At 42.3% G+C, this 23,283-nt stretch overlaps 1 protein-coding gene across 1 annotated transcript; it reads right to left on the bottom strand.

Moving 5' to 3' along the window:
• Nucleotides 1-974: 974 nt before the first annotated feature.
• CUNH16orf87 (chromosome unknown C16orf87 homolog) lies at nt 975-21,427 on the bottom strand. Its single transcript, XM_024199739.3, has 4 exons — nt 21,188-21,427; nt 11,085-11,181; nt 8,746-8,928; nt 975-1,703 (listed from the first exon to the last, which is right to left on the bottom strand). Exons 1-4 carry the CDS (start codon nt 21,251-21,253, stop codon nt 1,585-1,587), a joined length of 465 nt encoding a protein of 154 aa, XP_024055507.1. The 5' UTR covers nt 21,254-21,427; the 3' UTR covers nt 975-1,584.
• Nucleotides 21,428-23,283: the final 1,856 nt, after the last annotated feature.

The raw sequence follows: 23,283 nt of genomic DNA, 5'->3' as shown, positions 1-23,283 counted from the left end.
GTTAGTGTGGACCAGCCCTAAGAGCCCTCCCCATCTAGTGTCCATCACCAGCCATTGGAGATATTTGCTGCTAACAGTTCCAGATCAGCTACACGCATTGTAGGCAGTCTCATCATCCCGTCTCCTCCCATAAACTTATCAAGTGCAGTCTTGAAGCCAGTTAGGTTTTTGCCCCCACTACTTCCCTTGGAAGGCTCTTCCAGAACTTCACTCCTCTGACAGTTTGAAACCTTCGTCTAACTTGAAGCCTAAACTTATTGATAGCTAATTTATATCTACTTGTTCTTGGGTCAACACTGGCACTTAACTAGACAAGTTTCTACAGATTCATATTGATCAACATTCAGATGTGAATGTTGCTGCTAGAAACTGAACACTCAAATGACGGACTACAAAAATATAATTTAAACTCTGATAACAGGTACCAGTTTAAGATAACAGAGTGACTCTGTTCATTCTAGTATGCAGTGTTGTTGTAGCCTTGTTGGTCCCAGGATATTAGAGACACAAGGTGGGTGAGGTAATATCTTTTGTTGGTCCAATAGAAAATAATCTCATCCACCTTGTCTCTGTTATTTCTAGAAATACAAACTAAAGAGAATCTAATGGTTTGCCTGCACCATAGAATACCTGTGTTCTCTCCTTAGCAATAACAAGAAAAGGGAAAGGGTGGGAAAGATCCTTACAGTGCCGCTGAAACAGAGGGGGACCAGTGGGCCATAGCCTTCCCACTTTTTGAAAGTGGACAGGCCTGGCTACCTTTCCCCCACGGCAGACCCTGCCCACTTCCCTTCCTCTTCCCCCCCGGAAGCCTCAACCCCTGATCAGGCCAGCAGCTGGTGGAGCCTGGCTGGGAAGACTGGGCAGTTGTGGGAGCCACATAGACCCTCCACCTGCTTGCGGTACGAGGGGGCTGAGAGCAACTCCCGGCCCATGTCCCTGTCTCTGTACTAAGGAGAGTTCATATGGAGTCACCACGCAAGGTGATCCTGAGAAAGGAACCGCTTTGCTTCCATGCTTAACCCCATAAAATGAACAACCAGAACTACTGATCAAAGTAACTGTCCAGAACCATCTTCAAAATGAGTAACAATTCTTAAATTAAAAGGAAAATAACATCACGACACCTTAAATAAGTCCTGTTACAAATGTACTTAATTTCCAATTCAATAAAATATCAGAATATCAATTTATTAAAAGGTTAAGATGAACTATACATATGTAAACTGTAATATAGTTGAAAAATCTGAAATATATTTAGTTTAAAAAAGAAAATCATTCTTTCGGAAAGTATTTAAAATATTGCATTTCTGGGCAGCAAATCTAACGAAGTGCTCTGGAAATGGTGCATTCTCTCTGTGCATTCATCAAGCATTAGTCTCCAAGGCATAAAGAACTAAAAATGTTGCTTCTTGCTGATGTGTAGATACACAAAAGTCTGTGAGCTCCAAAACAGCAGCACAGTTTTAACAGGGAAAAGCTATGGTCCTGGTTGATGAAGACAATATGCCTCCCGGGAGTCCATGACACCTTGGAAATATGCTAGCCATACTGCATACAATTAAGTCAGATTGTGCTGATGAGTTAGAGAATAAGTCTTTGATTGATAATTTTTCTGTTTATTTCCGCCAAGGCCACTGAAAACACGAAAGCCTTTTCATCTGAAAGGTTAGCATACATGTCAACTTCTTTTTCTTGTTTCTCTGTAGAAGAAGAAGAAAAGACACTATGAAACAAAAGCTTTTCTCCAGCTTCTGTATCAGAAGTTCGTATACAAGTTACACAGATATTAAATTATTATAATATGGGACAACATAGTATTGAAAAGTGGTATTAAAGACAAGCAGCTCCCGTCAGGGAAAAGAAGTCACTGAATCAACAGTCTGAAAATATGACACAAATGCCTAGTCTTCAGTGACAAGAAAAGATGACTCAGCCCAACATCATATGAATGATTCCAAAACACACAAATGAGAGAGTAGTTAATGCTGCCTAATGCATCTTCCTCCAGGGGAAAGACAACTCTCTACATGTTACATTTAAATAGCACCTTTCATGACAGGACAAACAATGTATTACAAAACGAAGGTTTCAACACCAGTAAGAAGCAGGATGGTCCTTTCCCTGTAGTATAGGTAGGAGAGTGAGATGCTGAAAGGTTAAGTAAATTGTCCAGGATCACTGGGCACATTAGGAGTTTCAGACTTCCAGTACTTCAGGAACACCAGCCTTTTCCTGACATGGGACATGTTAATACCCCAGGGAGCCTGCTTCACCCAGACAAGCCAACTGAGAGTGGAGGGGGCTGCAGATGGGTCACTTCAGTGCAAGAGCTTCCATCAGGGAGCTCACCTGCTGCAGCACTCCAACCCTGCAAGGCTCTCCTGTGGCACACATAAGGTCCATAAAATGAGAGCTCTGTCATAGCCACCTCTTTTAATTAGCACCCCACCCACCCAATCTACCCCTAGAGCTCCTCCCTGATAATTGCCCAGCATTACAGAAGCTCTTTCATCAGCTTCTTTTTGTCAACTAGCCAGAAAGGGCTAAGTGAGGCTGAGCAGAGGCTAACATGCATTGCAGAAAGGAGAGCATACATGGGTAGTCCAGCACTCCATGAGGGAATCCACAGAGATCCCCTAACTTCACCCACTCAAAGAGCTCCCTCACGTGGGTATTTCCAGAGGACTGGGAATGGGGCTCACAGCTAAGGGGGATCACCACCACATAGGCTTAAAGTTTGGCTTATTTTAACCTACCAGTGTCCCTGTAAGTATATAATGGCGTCCAGACACAATCAGTTTTTAGATTTCAGTCTGGGACCATTTTCTGATTTAAATTCATGTTGAAATGACAGAGTGGGCAAATCCTTAAACACCAGGATTAAAGACTTGGCCTTTCTGGTCTTTTCTCCTCACTCAATGGCTGAACATTAAAGTCTGTTGAAAGCTATTTAGCAACCTCAAAGCACCTACACAACTATGCTTCCCACGGTTCACTACACAGCAGTTTGCTTAGTGAGGTACTTGGAATATCAAAAGCCAGCACAGATGTTGTAATGCAAAGCTATGAGAAGGTTGTTTTAGTTAAGTACTAGAATTCGAAACACATTCAATCTTGGGAATACAAGTCACTTCAGCTGGATCCCTGGTGAGGTGAGAGGCAGTACCATCTGTCAGGAGCTAAGATCCAGAGCTATACCAACAGCTCTTCCCTCCGTGTGGCTTTGGGGGAGCCACTGTATCTCTCCCTGCCTTAGTTCCTCGCTCCCCCCATTTATAAAAGAACAGATCACAGGGACACCCCAAGCATTTCTGTACACTGTTCCAGAAGAAAGCATTGTAAGGGCTAATTATTCTGTATGAAATACTTCTCAGATTTCTGGCTTGCAACCATTTTTTCCCGTTTCACACTACTCTAACCCAAACAAGGTCAGACATCCAAAATTGTCAACATCTTCAGAGAAGCGTTTCTGAGTTTCTTCCAACTCCTTTTTGCTAAGCATGGCAGGAGATTCGATGTATTCAAAATACACAAAATAAAATGAACGAGGAGTACTTGTGGCATCTTAGAAACTAATAAATTTATTTGGGCATAAGCTTTTGTGGTCTAAAACCCACTTCATCAGATGCATGGAGTGGAAAATACAGTAGGAAGACTGTATATTTTATACACACACACACACACACACACACACACACACACACACACACACAAAGATGGGGGTTGCCTTACCAACTCTAATGAGACAAATCAATTAAAGTGGGCTATTATCAGCAGGAGGGAAGATCACTTTTGTAGCTGTAATCAACTTGGCCCATTTCAAACAGTTGACAAGAAGATGTGAGTAACAAAAGGGGGGGAAATTAGCATGGGGAAATAGTTTTTAAGTTTGTGTAATGACCTGTCCACTCCCAGTCTTTATTCAGGCCTAATTTGATGGTGTCCAGTTTGCAAATTAATTCCAGTTCTGTAGTTTCTCGTTGGAATCTGGTTTTGAAGTTTTTTGTTGAAGAATTGCCACTTTTAGGTCTGTAATTGAGTGTCCAGGGAGGTTGAAGTGTTCTCCGACTGGTTTTTGAAGGTTATTATTCTTGATGTCTGATTTGTGTCTATTTATTCTTTTGTGTAGAGACTGTCCGGTTTGGCCAACGTACATGGTAGAGGGGCATTGCTGGCACATAATGGCATATATCACATTGGTAGATGTGCATGTGAACGAGCCCCTGATGGTGTGGCTGATGTGATTAGATCCTATGATGGTGTCCCTTGAATAGATATGTGGACACAGTTGGCAACTGTGTTTTTTGCAAGGATAGGTTCCTGGGCTAGTGGTTTTGTTGTGTGGTTGCTGGTGAGTATTTGCTTGGGGGGCTGGCTGTAAGCGAGGACTGGCCTGTCTCCCAAGGTCTGTGAGAGTGAGGGATCGTCCTTCAGGATAGGTTGTAGATCCTTGATGATGCGCTGGAGAGGTTTTAGTTGTAGGCTGAAGGTGATGACTAGTGGCGTTCTGTTACTTTCTTTGTTGGGCTTGTCCTGTAGTAGGTGACTTCTGGGTACTCTTCTGGCTCTGTCAATCTGTTTCTTCACTTCAGCAGGTGGATATTGTAGTTTTAAGAACGCTTGATAGAGATCCTGTAGGTGTTTTCTCTGTCTGAGGGATTGAAGCAAATGCGGTTGTATCTTAGAGGTTGGCTATAGACAATGGATCGTGTGATGTGGTCTGGATGAAAGCTGGAGGCATGTAGGTAAGTAGAGCCGTCAGTAGGTTTCCGGTACAGGGTGGTGTTTATGTGACCATCGCTTATTTGCACTGTAGTGTCCAGGAAGTGGATCTCTTGTGTGGACTGGTCCAGGCTGAGGTTGATGGTGGGATGGAAATAGTTGAAATCCTGGTGGAATTCCTCAAGGGCTTCTTTTCCATGGGTCATTACACAAACTAAAAACTATTTCCCCATGCTAATTTTTCCCCCTACTGTTACTCACACTTTCTTGTCAACTGTTCGAAATGGGCCATCCTGATTACCACTACAAAAGTGATCTTCCCTACTGCTGATAATAGCCCACTTTAATTGATTTGTCTCATTAGAGTTGGTAAGGCAACCCCCATCTTTTCATGTTGTGTGTGTGTGTGTGTGTGGTGTCTTCCTACTGTATTTTCCACTCCATGCATCTGATGAAGTGGATTTTAGCCCACGAAAGCTTATGCCCAAATAAATCTGTTAGTCTCTAAGGCGCCACAAGTACTCCTCGTTCTTTTTGCTGATACAGACTAACATGGCTACCACTGTGAAACAAAATAAAATGTATTTGAAGTACTCCCTTTTCACCACAAACAGTCACTTGGAATTCAAATGATTAAAAAATTAATTTCACAAAATTACTGTCATTTAACTGTCTTAACCAAGCAAACATATTTTCTAAGATGTTTTCAAATGAATAGCTGTTCCCACGGAAATAGTTTTGAAGAACTTATTGAAAAACATTTCTAGAAGATCCTACTATGAAGCAGAATCAATCATCAATGCAGAACTTGTAAGTTATACCCATTCTTACTGCAGTTTCATCCTTCTCAGCAATAACTATTGCACATTTTATAGCTGGTTGACCTTTTCCTACATGCTATGCATAGCCTCTGATTTAGAAAAACAATTTAATATCCTATTAAAACCTTCCTCATCTGAAGACAGTCTGACTCAGTTCTCTAGTATTTACACTTGAGACTTCTCTACAGGCACGCACAACTATTTTTGTAAAACACCAGAAACGAGAAGAAATCTTTTGCTGCCAAAATAGAAAATTACACACAGCAATATTTCAGCACACCAAAATAAAGAGAACTCTATCCTAGCTAATAGTTATCTTATAGTGAAGGGTCAAAACTGTGTAGGGCCTAGAACACCACCTCAGCAGCAATCAGAAAAGATTTTTTAAATGCTGAAGAAATACATATCAATGAAACAGCAACACACACCCTTTGCAGGGTCTAGCAATGTGTTCTCTTCAAACACAAGAACCATTTCTAGAACCAAAATTCCAGTGAGTTTTGGATGAGGAATAAAAAAATAAAAAAAATAAAAAAACAACACGCAACCCACCAGTGAAATCACTATGAAAAAGCAGTTCTTTTGTTTTTACAATGAAGACAAAATATTTAAGTTTGAAAAAACCTAAGAGGGCCTATTGCATAATATGGACTAATATCCATTCCCCCCCCCCAGAAACTCGGATATAAGGTTTTGAAGTTACAAAAGCACAGAAAAACAGACCAGCATGGTAAGCTTCCAAAAGTGCTTTTTACACTCAAGTAATTTAAAATGAAAGTTCTGGATGTTCTAAAAGAGCAAATTTTCCCTTACATATTTCTTCCCCAAATCCTCATATTTGTACGCCACGCTTCAGGATGAAGTTTTTATGGCCCAATTGAAATCCTCTAAAAATAAAAGGTAAATGAAATGCCAACAGGCTCTTGGTACCAGCAGTTCCAAGCAGGGCCAGCTTTAGCAAGAGCGGGGCCCGATTCCTGGCAAGCCCCGCCCCCAGGAATCGGGCCGGGGTTGCGGGGCTTGGGTCTGGGCCGGAGCCGCTGGGGCCGGGGGTGCTCGGCCGGCGCGCTCGGCCAGGGCCAGGGCCGGCACCCCGGGGCCCGAGCCGAGCCGGAGGTGCTCGGCCGGAGCTGGGGCCGGGCCAGTGGGCTCAGCCGGAACCAGGGCCGGCGCCCTGTGGCCCGAGCCGACCCGGCCCGGAGCCACTTGGGCCAGTGCCGGGGCCGCGGGGCCAGGCCGGCGTGCTCGGCTGGAACTGGGGCCAGTGCCGAGCCGGGCCGGAACCGCTCAGGCCGGGGCCGGGGGTGCTCGGCCGGCGCCGGGCCGGAACCGCGGGGTCAGGGCGACGCGCTCGGCCGGAACTGGGGCTGGCGCCCCGTGGCCCAAGCCGACCCGGCCCGGAGCCGCTCGGGCCGGGGGTGCTCGGCCAGAGCTGCAGGGCCGGAGCCGTGGGGCCGGACCAGCGCGCTCGGCCGAACCGGGGCCGGCGCCCCGGGGCCCGAGCCAGAGCCAGAGCCGCCGGGGCCGGGAGTGCTCAACCGGAGCCGGACTGGGCCGCACCTCCCCGGATCCCTCCTCGCGCCCCCCCCCCGCCCCAGTTTACCTGCTGCCGCCTGCCCCTGCTTGTTTTCAGACTTCCCGCGAACATCTGATTCGCGGGAAGCAGGGTAGGGGGAGGAGCAGGGGGCGGAGCGTTCAGGGGAAGGGAGGAGGGGGAAGTGAGCTGGGGGCAGGGTGGACAGCTGGGGGGCCCTCTTAGGTGCGGGGCCCGATTCAGCGGAATCGGCTGAATCGGCCTAAAGCCGGCCCTGGTTCCAAGAGGCACAGCCACAAAGCTGCACAGTAAAGGGCTGGGAACTACTTAGAGATGTGCCTATTTGATGCCTTACAGTGTTGTTAAGCACGGAGACCAGGACAGATCCAACACAAGATAAATTGAGAGTGGGTTTTTAAAAGTTGCATAAGTTACTTAGGAACATTAAATTCATTAAAAGACAACAGGACTTTTACTCCCAAGTGACCACTTTTGAAAACCCCCACCCTCTATTATTACTACTACCAGAAGTATGATATAAGACAGGTCATAATAGTTTGTCAAGAAGCTCTTGCTATTTCTGTCCAATTTTGTCCAATTGCTCCTTAGCAATCCTGACTGTATTCATTATTTTCTTTGACAATTAAGCAGAGCAGCCTAGTTTGTCACTGCAGCGTATAAGGAGTTGGCATGTGTTTTCCTCAAACTCAAGAAATACTATAAAATTGTTAACACCAATTCCTTTGGCACCCTCATTTGGAGCACCCTTATCTTGTCTGAAGTACCATGTGAACCAAGAGCATCTGAAGAGAACTAGCTGTGAGATGTTCAACACACACTCTCAGTATTAAGGAGTGTGTGAATCTCTGACATAACCCAGTATCCTACTTCTAGCAGTGACTTACACTGGCTGCTTCAGAGAAAAATGAATCAATGTGGTCAGCTGTGTAAAGGTTCATTATGGAGACAGTAGGAAGAAGGAAATCCTCTCTGATCCCTGCAGACAATCTGCTTATGCCTAGAAGCCTATGAAGGACCACTGGATCTTATCAGAAGCAGATGTTTGCAACAGTTCTTGCTTCTCTGAAGGAAATGAGTTAGCCTTCCCATACATAACATTACCCAAGTGTTGGTCTTGATAGGAAAACTAACAGTCACTACAGCATGAAACATTTTTTCTTCCTTCTCATAGACTTTAAGGTCACAAGGGACCATCATGATCATCTAGTTTGACCTCCTGCACATTGCAGCAGGCCACAGAACCTCACCCACCCACTCCTGTAATAGACCCCCAGCCTCAATTGAGTTACTCAAGTCCTCAAATCGTGATTTAAAGATTTCAAGTCACAGAGACTCCACTACTGAACTAAGGCTATGTCTACACAGCACTGTTGTAAGGTGGGCAGTGTAGCCACTATTTGTTGCTGCGAGACAAAATAAAACCACCCCGAGAGAGGGGCGGTAGCTTCGTAACCAGGAGAGTGTCTCCCGCTGCTGAAGCACTGTCCACACCAGAGCTTTTAGTCGTTAAAACTTTTGTCATTCAGGGTGTGTTTTTTTCATACCTCTGAGCGACAAAAGCTTTGGGTTAATGACAGTACACCATTAAAAAAAACCCCAAAAACAAAAATAACTTTCCCCAAATAGGTTTTCTAATTCTCATACCTCTTTCTTCCTCATGCTTTTTGGCTGAGGCACTCTTAGGTCTTCCTCGTCCCCGTCTGCTATGATCTGAATGGCTGTTAGATCTGGACCTTTTTCTGTTTTCTAAGTCTTTATTTACTGCAGAATTTATCTTCTCTCGCTTAACTCTCTCTGTTCGTCTCCTTTTGGCCTCACTCTTGTTTTCTGTATAAATGAATAAAGAACATTTTAGGGTTGCTTTCATATCTTTGTAGTTACTCAGTCTCAGCTCTTTCCCCACTCCACCTCTTTCCTTAGATCTCTTAACAAGAATGATTAGTTCCTGCACAGTAGTCACCTCTCAAGCAGTTCACAACACTCGACTGCATCTGCACAACATCCTCTGAGCTGAGCTGAGCAAATTGTTTCAGGCAAAGGCACAGACATACCCCATTTTTTGATCACAAAGATCAAGTCTGAATCATGATGACATTTATGTAGCATTTTGCAACAAATAAAGAGCATCTATTAGCAACACAGTGCATAGGAAATGCTTAGTTCTTAAGTCAGTGAAACTAACTGCCCGGATCAGTTTTCAAATGTTCCTGATGTATCACTTCTGATGTGCTGAAAGTCACTGCTCTCATTCCAGGTGTTCCCAAATACTATTAAGAAATGGATAAAGAGGCAAACACTAAATCTTCATTTTTTGTTTTGCCATCACTCCTGAAACCATTCTAATATTATACAATTCAGCATAAGACACCAATTCAACTGTACATTCAAGTATTTACTACAGCAGCACCTAGAGGCTCCAACTACCATCAGGTCCCATTGTGTTCGGGACTGTAAAGAGACAGGCTGTGGCTACACTTCAGAGCTTACAGCGACGCTGCTAGTGCAGACGCTTTAAGTGGATGGGAGAGAGCTCTCCTGTCAATTTAATTACTCCAGCCTCTGTGGTGGTGGTAGTGGTAACTACGTTGGCGGGAGAAGCTCTCCCATCGACATAGCCTTGTGCACACCAGTGCTTAGGTCAGTGTAACTTACATCACTCAGGGGGGTGGCTTATTCACACCTCTTAGTGACAGAACTTATACCGACTTAAGCTATAGTGTGTTCACAGCCTTAGTCAAGCTGCCTTCACACTTTTCACATGCTAGTTTTGGGAAAAAGCTTCCAAATTTTGCACCTGAAAGTTTTTGGTATTTATCTGTTGGTCCTCATTCTACTACTTTCCTTTTGTCCCACCTCCCAATTTACTGTAGACTGGACATATGCCACAGCTAGATGGCAGGATATAGCTCGTGAATATATTAGACAGGAGAGCCAGATGTATTCACTTTCACACTGGAATTACACAAGAGCCTTGCATAATCATAATAAAGCCTTTAATGCATCTAACTGGGTTGGTAACTAGTTTCATTTATCAACCATTAGCTAAAGAACAGAAAAAACACCAATCACACCTTCCAAAACAAGTTCCACAGTCATTCGCCCACTGCCTCCAGCTTGCAACAATCAACATGTCTGACATCACCACTTTATATTTTCCTAAAGTTGACAACTGGAACATTTTCTCTTCAGATTAAATTAATTATTCTGATCCTGTAAATCTTGTACGTGAAGAACTTCTACAATTCTAAATCAGATTATTTTGGGATCTTTCCTGAAGGGGATTTGTTCTGACTAAGGTCCTATTAGTGGTAGGCAAACCATTAATAAAGAACACAAGGGAGAACGTGAATCATGCTAGAAAGCATCCAACTGATTCCTTTGCATATACATCAGCAGAAAGCCTTGAATTTCAGAAAATACATTTTTTTATTTTACTGCATACTTTAAAAAGAACATCTTAAGTAGCTTTTATTTTAAGTTCTTCCAAAATACCATTTGTTATAAAGCGTTAAATGACATTCTGCTGTTTCAGGATTGAGTTAATAAATTCAATGCAGCTCATTAAAAAAAAAAAAAAAAAAAAGAAGAAGGAAAATAGGAATTTATTTTTGAATAAAACAAGTTTCAGTCACCAAGTGCTATGAAATCTGGCTTCTCTAGACATTTATCTTCTAAGTAGGATTAACAGAAAGCTTTCTGTAGGGAATTATATTTGCATGGTGAATAAGTAAGCAGCTAAAAGATAAACAATGAATAAAATGTCACTACCACCCAAGTAAGGCTGCAAAAACACCACCTTTTGTCTTTCACAGTTCGTGAAAGATTAACTTACATTCAAAGTCTGCCTTGCCCCAGTGTAAAGGAAAGAAGAACTGACAAAAGTCCAAGTTTATAACACAGGAGGCCTCACATGCTCTTCATTTCCCCCCCCCCCCCCCCCAAAGCAGAAATATGAAAGGGAAAAGCCCCTCAGTAAGATTTACCTGCAGTGGGTGGTGATTTCTCAGCACGTTTGGCATGCAAGAGCTTTCGACTAATAAATATGTAGCCACAAGGGCACGATTTGCATGCAACAGGAACCTGAAAGAAAGTGGGGAAAATAAGATTTTGAAATATCACAAGAGTTCCTCTGTTAAGAAAAAAATCCCAAATACAAGGCACATGTGACCTCCAAGATATTCTTCACATTTTGTTTATACCCCAAACAATATTCCACGTTATTGTGCAGCTCATAAAGTTTCATAACAGGGTGGATTTGATTTAAATCACTATTTAGGAAGATTCGATTTAATCATGGATTTCTACATAAAAGTGCATTCTTGTTGGTTGTTTATAACCTTAATACATATTCTTCACAACTAAGAGATAGATGTAGGTTTCATTTTTAAAATGTACACATTATACATTTTTAAAGTGATTTACTTTGAAAACTTTTCAGATTAGTTTTACAGCAATATCAGAAAATGAATGATTGTTTGGTTATTTCATTTACCAAAGGTAACTGAAGCAGATATTTATGAAGTCATTGGGAGGTGAACTATCTCCAATTCAACAGGTTAATCATTAATATTTGGAGGATTTTCTTGCAATGCTGTATTAGGAGGAGAACATACCAGACAGACTTTTCAATTGTTATGTATTCTGGATTTTTTCTTCAACAGCAAACATAATATTTTAACAAAACAAGCATATGAATTTTTGATTTTGTTAAACATTCAAGTTTTTTTTAAATCAGATTCGTTTTTGTTAAAATTGTTTTTAACTAAAATAGTTAAATGAAATTAAAAAAAAAATCGATTGTCAGCCAAGTCAACATGAGGAACTTAAAATATTGGCTTCTGCAGCAAACTCAGACCTCTGAAACCTTCATTTTCCTGTTTGTTCATAATCTGGAAAAGAAAAACAAGTTTCCTGCTTTTTCCGGTCCCAAACGATTTCTCAATTTGGAATGAATTAGTCCAAAGGAAGAAAATATTCTTTCTACACCGGCAGAAGAAGCTACTGCTGTTTAAAGTGAGATTATCACTTCAACAGTCTCTGAATCCAAATGCTAAAGTGACTTCCACCAGTTCACCGGTGTGATTTTCTAAAACATCATCATCAAATATATATTTCTTGAATGGTTCTTATTCCCAAACTGGGTCTCTTTTACGGCCTGCTGTAAAACCATTATAGGTTTTCCCTTCTAGTGAGAGAATGGTATCGGAGATCTCAAATCATATGAAGGCTACACTCAGAAAGACCTCAAGACTTCTGGAATATGCTGCTCAAACAGTTTCACTTTTGTTTCTACTGCCTGTCCCTCCCTTCTCACATTTATCTCTAGACTTCTTCTCCTTCTCCAGATCTATTCCGCCCCCAACAATCTTCTATTCATTGAACTTTTTGAAACTTCGCACTTTTAGAGAGAGGTAAGGGATTGACTCTGTGTACACAAATTTGTAGGGATACAATAGGGTTGAGGTCTGTTATTTCTCACCTCTATATATTATTTATTTCAAAACATTTTTTCTGTTAACAAGCATGTTATCTCTGGAGACACAAATCCATAGTTTGAGAACTGTAAAACTAAGCATCTTTCTTGGTATCTTCTAGACCAGTGGTTCCCAAACTGGGGTTCGAGAACCCCTGGGGGTTCACAAAATGTTACAGGGGTTCTCGGGAAAAAATTCCCTAATGGCGGACAGAGCTGTCCCTAGGGATCCTGGGCAGCACGGGGTCAGCAGCCCAGAGCACCTGGACTTCCAAGAGCTAAGAGGATCAAAGCAAGCATATCTATCACACTGAGGAGATTTAAACTTCAAGACTCCTTATAAGAAATAGAAAGGGAGGTGGATATTTTTTGCTGCTTTTAAAATTAAATTGGTAGCTAGTATTGTTTTTAAAATTATTATGACGAACAAGTTTAAGCTTTGTTGTAACGTGTGCGTCGTTTGTCTGGACTGCTCAAGACCTGAATGCTTGTGTAGGAGGAACTCTGAGTTGGCTTCTTAAATACCTTCATGCTGTTTCACATCTGATACTCCTTGATGAAACATAGGAGCCTTGTCTTATAATAGGCTTATTCAAAGTGATAGAAGCTATGAAAGTGAGATCTTGGAAGAGTGTTGCCATTTTCATAATGTAATAAAAATACTGTAATGATAAATAAGAACATAAGAATGGCCCTATTGGGTCAGACCAAGGGTCCATCTAGCCCAGTATCCTGTCTTCCAACAGTGGCCAGTGCCAGGTGCCCCAGAGGAAATGAACAGAACAGGTAATCATCAAGTGATCCAACCCCTTTCACTCATTCCCAGCTTCTGGCAAACAGAGGCCAGGGATACTTAATAATAAATAGTGTGTAATAAGCATGTCATAAAAACAAATTTTGTATTTCCAAGATCACTGCTTTTATAATTTATACTCAGGTAAACGAGAAAATCCCTGGAAATATTCATTTTTAGGAGGGGGTTCGCAAGACTTGACATTTTAGTGAAAGGGGTTCACAAGTTGTTAAAGTTTGGGAACCACTGTTCTAGACTGAGCACTGAGTCCCATTGGGTAGACAGAAAGAGTAACCTAAATAATCTATACAAAAGCCCCTGAAGCCCCATAAAATTGGGTCCCTAATCCATGAACTATTGGAACTCATTTACAAAATGTTTCTTAAGCATTACATGAATATATTGTCTCATACTATAGAATTAGAATTTATAATCCCTATTTCATGATGAGATATCTTTGAGCTATAATGTATCTTAATTAAAACTATTTTAGATAGTTTTTTTTCCCCTCAAAAAGCATTTTATCAAAAAAATCAAATTTAAATAAAAAAATTGTTGATTTTTATCCACCCGTTTCATAATAAGTTTAGGCGTTATAAACACGATTGCAGTGGAACTAAGCTCCAAGAATCCTCATCCAATTCATCCTTCAGCCCAGATATTTACTAGCAATAAGTTTAAAAATGTGAAAGGTGCAGGGTACATAATGGAAGCACACTTCAGGCTGTCATAGCTGTTTTGTATTAGTGCTCTGCATCCAAACTCAGTCCCTCCAGACCCTTAGAGAGAAGGGAATATTGTTGAGTGATGCCAACTAAAAGCAGGTTGGTAAATTCTAAAGGAAACCCAGCACTACCCCATCTGGCTGAATACTTGCAATATTAGGGTTACCATATTTGAACTTTCAAAAAAAGAGGACACTCCATGGGGGGGGGGGGGTAGCCCCCCCCCCTCCCCCCCCCCCCCATCTCCCTGTCCCCTGACTGCCCCCCGGGACCCCCTGCCCCTTCTCCAACCCCCCAGCCCTCTTATCGTGCCGCTCAGACCAGCGTGTTGGGCTCCGCGTGGAGCCAGACATGCTGCTGCACTCCCCCGCGGAGTGCACAGCCCCCTCCCGAGCGCTGCCGGCGCGGCATGCTGAGGCTGCGGGGGACGGGGGAGGGGCTCTGGCTGCTGGAGGCCCCGATGCGAGCGGCTCAATCCGGCTTGGCCGCTCTGTCAGCTTTGGGAGGGAAATCCCGGACCTTTTTAGATTTTTATAAAAGTTCTCCCAGACAGCTATTTAAAACCCAAAAATCCGGACGTGTCCGGGATAATCCGGACGTATGGTAACCCTATACAATATGGAAGAATTTAGAATGATATGGGAAAGTTCTAGAATGCTTACAGCTACAAGGACAGAAGTGTATTCCTTCCTTATTAAAAAAGGAAACAAAAATTATTTCCTTCAACAATTAAAAAAGAACAGAAAAAGTTACCAAAACTCATCATCTACATTAAACATTTTGCAAATCATGGCTTTAGAAGTCAATCAGGAATGCATTGTGCTGCTATGATTATGTCTGTATCAAGACAAAGTTAGGTAAAGAACTAAAAAACACGGAGGAAACTAAAAAAAGATTTGGAGGAAATTAACATTCAAACAAAACAGTGTTAACGCAGGATACTGCGCAGAAGAAAAAAAAAGAAGTCCTGACCATGTCAAAAACATTGAGACAAATCTCTTCAGGTTTGCTGCTGCTTACTAAGACCATGCAATAATGAAAGTATAACACAAGGTTACTGTTTACACTTTACCAGATACACAGGAAACCAATTTCAGTGTGCTTCTAACAGAAGAACAAATGCCATAACCAAACTGGTACATACAAAGAAGAGTTCCACTGCTATACAGACCACACAAACTGTGTTATTGCTTTCTGTAGCACTGCTACATTTTCTGTGCTTCGCTTCACAAGTTTATAAGGACATCACATTTAAGAAAAGCATTTTTTCATAACCAAACGTGAAGCATGCAGTGCAATTCTACAAACTGTTCACTTAACTAATAAGCAATGCAGCTCATTCAAAACGCAGTTGGTTATGTTTTTATATTAAAAGTGTGGAACTGAAGAATACCTCAGAATGAATGAATGGCTTGCATTATTTTTACGTTCAACTCACATCTTTTTCTGAGTAAACCTGACAATTATTTAAGTTTTTTATTCTTTGAAAGGAACACAATCCTAGCAGGTACTTTCCTTTTCGTCATCATCTTTTTTTTTTTTTTTTTTTTAAATGTAACCCTCCCCCGCACACACTGTTTTAGAAAGGTGCATTCTCTGTAAAATTGTCCCAGAAGTTTACAAATAAATTTTCATACAAATTTTAATCCTTTTCCATTGTGCAACATCTGATCTCATCCAGACAACTGTAAGGTAGTTCTATTAAAACTTAAAAGTGAAATTCAGCAAGTCCTTGTTTTGCTTAGTTGTTCATGTGCCACATCAAATGGGAACATATATCTTTGAATAGCTGCAAATGCTGCAGAACCAGTACAGGGAGCACAAGATTTGATCTTTTTATAGAGCCTACATAAATACTATTTTTAAACAATAAAAGTCTAAGATCGTTGGAGGCCAAGCGGGAGTTGGTTTCCTTTGCTGTACTCTTGGGCATCATCATCCTCATGTAATTTTGACTTAGCAATTGAGCACTTCTGTTTATACCTCACACTTTGAGCAGGAGAAACCCCATATGAAATTTTAAAAAATGTAAATTCAAAGTGTTCAAGAATACCATCCTTCTAGAGACAACTGAGCCTATACTATTTCACCAACCCAAAAAATAATTTTCAAAACTTGCTTTCACCAAGTCTTTGATATTATGATATACACGGCTATAATTGTTGTTTTGCACATGTAACCAAGTTTTGAGACGGCAGAATCAGATGGCTATTGAAAATTTGAATTTTTTTCTATTGTTTCTGTTATTCTTCCAAAGAGTGGTAAAATGGACAACTTGAAACCTAAACAATTTCAAAAGAGTTAAGTAGTTTCAGTTGCTGCTTCTACCACCAATACCTCTGCCAATTTTTGTAAATTTCCAAACATTTTTACAAGAATGTCTCTCCCAAATTATTGCATAAAAGACCCACACAAACAGAAGGAAACTGATTACACAAGAGATATACTGACCATATTGAAAATGCTGCCAAATATAGAAATTATTTTTTAAATTGTATGCAATTGTTCAATTATAGTAATCTTAAGTGTCACAATTAAGAGAAATAGGCAAAAAAATTCAGAGCAAGTGTGATTTTTAGACTGATGATATAACTTTAATGGTAAGACTTTTTGTACACAAGGTTTGGCCCACCCCAAAATTTGACTAACCTACCAGAGACTGTGTTTGCATTTAATAAGCTGATGGTATTGCAGCACAGTTGTCAGACAAAGAATCAAAATAATATATTTCTTTTTAGATATAGCTGAATGATTGATATCTGAAGTTATAGTTAAGGCAGCACAAGATTTCCATTCTACTCTGCTTTTGATCACTCCAATCTCTCTGACATTCACCTTTTCAGACTTAGTCTCTGCCTAAAAGACTATTTTTTTGGGGGGTGGGGGGAGGAGAGCTTAAAGGGAAAATGATACTAGGCGATTTTGAATATAAGTACAGGTTGAATTTTTACATAGTTGCTTTTCAGAGAAATGCTGGGCTCCAACATCTTTGAAAGAAAAGTGCGAAATACGGGTTAAAATGCTGTGAATGCTTACTAATAATACATAGTGAATCTATCCCACAATAATAGTCAGATTTTGCAGGACCATACCCTACCTACTATTCTATGCCAAATTTTCATTTAATTCATTTGCACAACAACTATTAAAAAGTAATCTGTTCTTTGTTTCATCCTATTAACACCATTTGCCTTGGGCTCCCTGATTTACTCAACTATGTGGGTTTTACTTTGTTTTAACACCACATATGGTGAGTGGTTCTAAGTGAGCTCTTACACTTAAGGTGTATGCAGTCAATATACTAAAGCGCCTCAAGAGTTTGAATTTAACTATTTCCATGAAAGTTCCACACACACATTACTGGCAGCACAGAATTCTGGGAATGTTCCTCAAGACCCCTGTTCTGAGAGTAGTTGAGAACTAGCAGCACAGCCTGACTGCCCACCAACACCCCAACATGAGAACTTCCTCTATGGAAGGACTGACAGATAGCCGTGGGTGACTATTCTGGGAAATATATAACCTAGCCACTTACATATAAAGCTGTGGGTTCCATTAGTGCTAAGGCAAGAATTTAGTTTCTTCTACTGTGTGCCAAGATTTGGCACAAGGGTTCCGGAGCATTGAGAAACAATCAGGCCACACTAGCAGCCTTTGGGCTGGGACAGAATTACATATGCATGTAATTCCATGCTAGCAGCAGGAAGGGCCTAGCACGGAAATTCTATTCAGACACATGCATACCATTTACTTTAGGCTGAAAGAGCAGAATGAAATTAGATTAGCAGCACCTTTTTAAAAACAAAACAAATTACTTACTTGCTCTTATAGCATCATAAGCCCCCAACAATATTAGATTGCAAGAAGGTCCTACACTGAAATACCTTTATTCATTTTAATTTCTTCTTTTATCACCCAGGATGAGAACTGAGCATGTTACTTGCTTCTTCCAGAAACAAAATTTAATGACAAGTTGAACATGTCAGCATTTGCAAGCAATGCTCATATTAAATTTTTTTTTATTAAAGCTAATGTTAAAATTACATAATACACAGGTTAAGGAAACGGTGTCTGTACATCTGGGTGTAGTGCTTAAATTAGTACAAAATCTGGTTTAAAAATCAGAAAATAAATACAGTATATAATCAGCAGTAACCCAAATTTAGGTGAATACATTTAACGATAGAGTTTAGATATTAGACTCCAAATATTCAGGTATATCACTCATGAAAAGTTACATAGAGTTGGCTGTAGAAAGCAAATATAGGAATCAGTGTAGATTGTCCCTCAGTAATTGAGCATTTAGCATAGGTTGTCCTTTAGTAGATATAATCCATCAGAGAAGTATTTCAGTTGAGAGGCGATATCGCCTCTCATGACTCATAGAATCATAGGACTGGAAGGGACCTGAAAACTTATTATCTCAGTCTTCTCTTCTCCAGACTAAACAAGCCCAATTTTTTCAATCTTCCTTCATAGGTCATGTTTTCTAAACCTTTAATCATTTGTGTTGCTCGTCTCTGGACTTTCTCTAATTTGTCCACATCTTTCCTGAAATGTGGCACCCAGAACTGGACACAATACTTTAGTTGAGGCCTAATCAGCATGGAGTAGAGCAGAAGAATTACTTCTCGTTTCTTGCTTACAAAACTTCTGCTAATACATCCCAGAACGATCTCTTTTTTTGCAACAGTGTTACACTGTTGACTCATATTTGGCTTGTGGTCCACTATGGCCCCCAGATCCCGTTCCACAGCACCCCTTCCTAGGCAGTCATTTCCCATTTTATGTGTGTGCAACTGATTGTTCCTTCCTAAATGGAGTACTTTGCATTTGTCCTTATTGAATTTCATCCTATTTACTTCAGACCATTTCTCCAGTTTGTCCAGATCATTTTGAATTTTAATTCTATCCTCCAAAGTACTTACAGCCCCTCCCATCTTGGTATCGTCCACAAACTTTGTAACTATGCTCTCTATGCCATTATCTAAATCATTGATAAAGATATTGAACAGAACCAGACCCAGAACTGATCCCTGTGGGACTCCACTCGTTATGCCCTTCCAGCATGACTGTGACCCACTGATAACTATTCTCTGGGAACTGTTTTCCAACCAGTTTTGCACCCACCTTATAGTAGCTCCATCTAGGCTGCATTTCCCTAGTTTGTTTATGAGACGGTCATGAGAGACAGTATCAAAAGCTTTACTAAAGTCAAGATATAAATATGAAAGCATATCCCAAAAAGCCTAGCTTTCCAAACAAGTTGAGGATGAACAGAAATGCCTTTAAGCTAATATAAGTCTATTGAAAGTAGAAGCCAGTCAAGAATAAGCAAATCAACAGTTAAAAGAAAAATTTTAAATTGTTTGACAGTTATTTTCATAAATAAAAATAGGACACTGTCTGATAATACAGGCCTAAAAAATAAATTTGTTAGAATTGTATAGGATCTAATATGAAATAAAATAATATTTTCTAATAATGTTTCTAATTTAAACATTCTCTTGTAGAGCTGTACCATTGTCCCAGTATATTAGGAAAGAGTGAAACTGACTAGTCATTTTCATTGTTCAAAATTAGTGCTATGTAAATGGTAAATAGCATAAATAAGGACAAGTTAGTTCGAAATAAAATGGTAAGAATCCAATTTTATCATTTTTGCTATGTAATTTTTAATGCTGCTGCAATACAGTTCATCCACGGGGCAATACACCAGTAACAGTTGATCAACCTGTGGAGCAGTAGCTCACAAAACTCCCTACAGATTTGAGTCACGCTACACTAGAAGTCCTTTTGATTAAGATCTCAAGCTGATAAACTGCAGCAAAGGGAGAGAAAGCTACTGAATCAGTATTACACATTTGAGAGTACAGTATTAATCATCCAAGGGCAAAGTTGTATTTTTACAGTTAATAAATTGTTTAAAAGTTACTAATATCTTAAGTATAAATAATTCTATATTCTTCACAAAAGCCTTCTGCATAATACAACTCTATAATGCTAATAAATATTTCAAAACATTCAGATGGGATTCCACATAAAGACTAGAAAGGCAACGGCCATATTGCACTTAAACACTGGCTCAGAATTAAGCACCGTTTAGAAGTGACTTTATTTTAAACTCAGGAAGCTAGCTCATCTTTTTCACAACTGAATGCATCTGGGCCACAGAGAAACTTCCTGAATTAACCTTGCAAAGGTTCAATATCTAGTCAACGTTGTAACTCAGAAAGTTAAGAGATAACTACTCTAGCTATCAAGAACTGGAGAGTGGACAGAAGCAACAGAGAGCATTTAAAAACATTGTGTTCAGTAAGGAAGTCCTTGTTGTGGAACACATCACACAAAGTGACCAGTCTTAAGGCGAGTGGAAGCAGCGTGTGGAAAAAGGCTGTGACCTTCTGAACCCAGTCCAACTAGGTAAGAGGTCAGTCAGGATAAGTACATTGAACATGCCTCTGCCATGCAAGGAGAGGGCAAAACAGACTTTCAATGGGATTAATGAATGATGATGAATTATGAGATTAGAAGCAATTACTGAATAAATAAGACTTTAGTTAAGAAAGGTGAACCAGGTTCTTGTGGTATCAGAATCCCTTTTCCCACCACCTAAGCTGCACTGTGTTACTAACTTTTTCATGCTGAGTGACTTGCAGCTCATCAGAAAAACAGAATCCCATTTTGTAAGTGGATGCAAAGTGCAAAAAAAGAGTTCTGGGTTATTTTAAAAATCCCTGTTCCCCAACCTCACTCTTTCCCCCAGCTCTCCTCAGAGCCACTTTTCTCAGCTCCCAGAGCACAACCCTCCAGATAAATAGCAAAGTAATGGCATGCCCCTTCCCAAAACAACCTTGCAAACCCTAAAGTGCTGCAGTTATAAACGCATCTGTTCTGAAGGGCGTTTTATTAAATAATGGAGGCGAGCAGGATTGCAAAGGTGAAACTCCTTTCCCCTACCAACCCCCAGCCTGAGAGACATGTGCAGGATGCTGCAGAGCTTTGGGGTAAGGAAAGCAGCACTGCGCGGGCTTCTCCCTTACGGTGGGGCTGAAGGGGGCAGGCTCGGTGCCCCTTGCCCAGCGGAGGTCTCACCTGCTGGTCGCACTCCGGGCAGGACTTGGTGGCCATCTTCACTTTCTTGGCCCTACTCGAGGACATGCTCCTTGCTGCTGCTGGGGGGAGAGCGGCCGCCCCGCCCGCGATGGAACGCGGGGCTGCCCGGCGCGGCGCAGCGCGCGCCACACACCTCACGCGGCCGCCCGGGCAAGTACACTCTCGCCCGCGCGACCTTAGGACCCGGCTCGCGCCCGCGCCCGCGCTCACTGCCGCGAACTCTCGGCCCCAAGCGCTCCCGCGTCACTCTCCTCCCTGCCGTCAGCAAGCCCCACCCCCTACGACCGCAGCTGCCGGGCGGGATTTAACGAGACAGCGCCCGGCCAAGGGATTGGTCCAGGCCCGGCCGATTGTCTCAGGCAAGCGAGCTAATTGGGAGAGGGCACAGCGGCGCGCGACTCTTACTCTGAGGGAAAGCTAAGCTGGGGGTAGCGGGCGGGGGCACGGAACCGGCCCCGGGCAGTGGGTTCAGATCCAGCCCATTCCCAGGCCCCAGTGGGCAGGGTGCTGGAGCCTGGCCGCTGCTCCCGTGAAGGGGAGCAGGGCAGACACTTAGCCGCCCGTAGGGTGACCAGACAGCAAATGTGAAAAACCGGGACGGGGTGCGGGGTAATAGGAGCCTATATAAGAAAAATACCCAAAAATCGGGACTGCTCCTATAAAATTGGGACATCTGGTCACCCTAGCCACCCGTCCAGTTGTCTCAGCGCCCGTGGCTTCCGGCCGCTGCCCCCTGCTAACTCGCTCAGCTAAAGGACCCCAGGGGGTCTGGGAGGCCGTGTGGGTGTAACCCACACACGGAACAGAAACTGTCCAGACAGACGCCTCTCCTGGCGCTGCTGGCCCCAAAGTCACTAGGCTGCTACATGCCCAGCATAAAGCCAACGGGATAGGACAGAGCGCTGGGGCTGGGGGTTGTAGCAAAGAGGAGAAATTCAGTGCTGACAAACAGCAGCGCCTGTAACCAGGGAGAACAAAGAAATTGCGTACTTGCAACACCCATTGCACTGCAGCGAGTTTAATCTTATCTCACTAGTATTGTTGCGAAATTCCTTTTTTATGTAACCCGGCCAGCTCCTGTAGTTGCTTCAGGGAAGGTGTGGAATTGGGAGTAGGAAAAGTGGGTCTCCAAGAAGATTGTTTTCTGAAGTGGTTGAAACTAGAAAAACATTTTGAAAATCACTGCGCTGTTCATTTTTATAAAGCTCTCAGCGCTAAGGGTTATCTCCCCCTGATCCTTCAATCTCGATCTTACAAGTAACATGTTATTCAAGTATCATAAGGATAACTGGACACAAGTCAGATATTACGAATGGCAATATACAAAAACCTGTAAGAGAACACTTCAACCTTCCTGGCCACACAATAGCAGATTTTAAGGTAGCCATCCTACAGCAAAAAAACTTCAGAACCAGACTTCAAAGAGAAACTGCTGAGCTTCAGTTCATTTGCAAATTTGACACCATCAGCTCAGGATTAAACAAAGACTGTGAATGGCTAGCCAACTACAAACAGGGCCAGCTCCAGGCACCAGCTGAGCAAGCTGGTGCTTGGGGCGGCAGATTGTTCGAGGCGGCATTCTGCCCAATCCTTTTTTTTTTTTTTGTTCTGCTCCGGCCGCCCTGTAGGGGGCGGTGGCACGGAGAACCAGAGCACCCTGCAGGGCAGTCCTCTTCCTTCCCTCCCCGCCGACCGGAGCGGAGCCCTTGCGGCAGGCGGCAGGAGGCGGCGCAGCGGGAGGGGCCGTGTGGCAGCGCCCCTGCTGTAGCCCTGGCCGCCCCCTTCTCTCTCTCTCCTGCCCACTCCCTCCCCCGCACTCCCCCCAAGCCGGTCCCCCTGCACCCGTGCCCCGGCCCCGCCACAAGGTTTTTTTTTTTTTTGCTTGGGGCGGCCAAAAAGCCAGAGTCGGCCCTGACTACAAAAGCAGTTTCTCCTCCTTTGGTGTTCACACCTCAACTGCTAAAAGAGGGCCTCACCCTCCCTAATTGAACTAACCTCGTTATCTCCAGACTGATTCTTGCCTGCATATTTATACCTGCTTCTGGAAATTTCCATTACATGCGTCTGACGAAGTG

Source organism: Terrapene carolina, unplaced genomic scaffold (assembly GCF_002925995.2).
Source record: "Terrapene carolina triunguis isolate 2854851 unplaced genomic scaffold, T_m_triunguis-2.0 Scaffold130, whole genome shotgun sequence".
Lineage (NCBI taxonomy): Eukaryota > Metazoa > Chordata > Testudines > Emydidae > Terrapene > Terrapene triunguis.
The sequence above is the reverse complement of the archived record's forward strand: the minus strand, read 5'-3'. Positions and strand labels throughout refer to the sequence as shown.

Excerpts from the sequence above, each read along its gene's own strand:
- CUNH16orf87 (XM_024199739.3), bottom strand. The coding sequence starts at position 21,253 with ATGTCCTCGAGTAGGGCCAAGAAAGTGAAGATGGCCACCAAGTCCTGC. Across the intron at positions 11,182-21,187 it reads GCCCGGAGTGCGACCAGCAG|GTTCCTGTTGCATGCAAATC; the intron begins GTGAGACCTCCG and ends ACTTTCTTTCAG. Across the intron at positions 1,704-8,745 it reads AAAGCATGAGGAAGAAAGAG|AGAAACAAGAAAAAGAAGTT; the intron begins GTATGAGAATTA and ends CTTCTTCTACAG.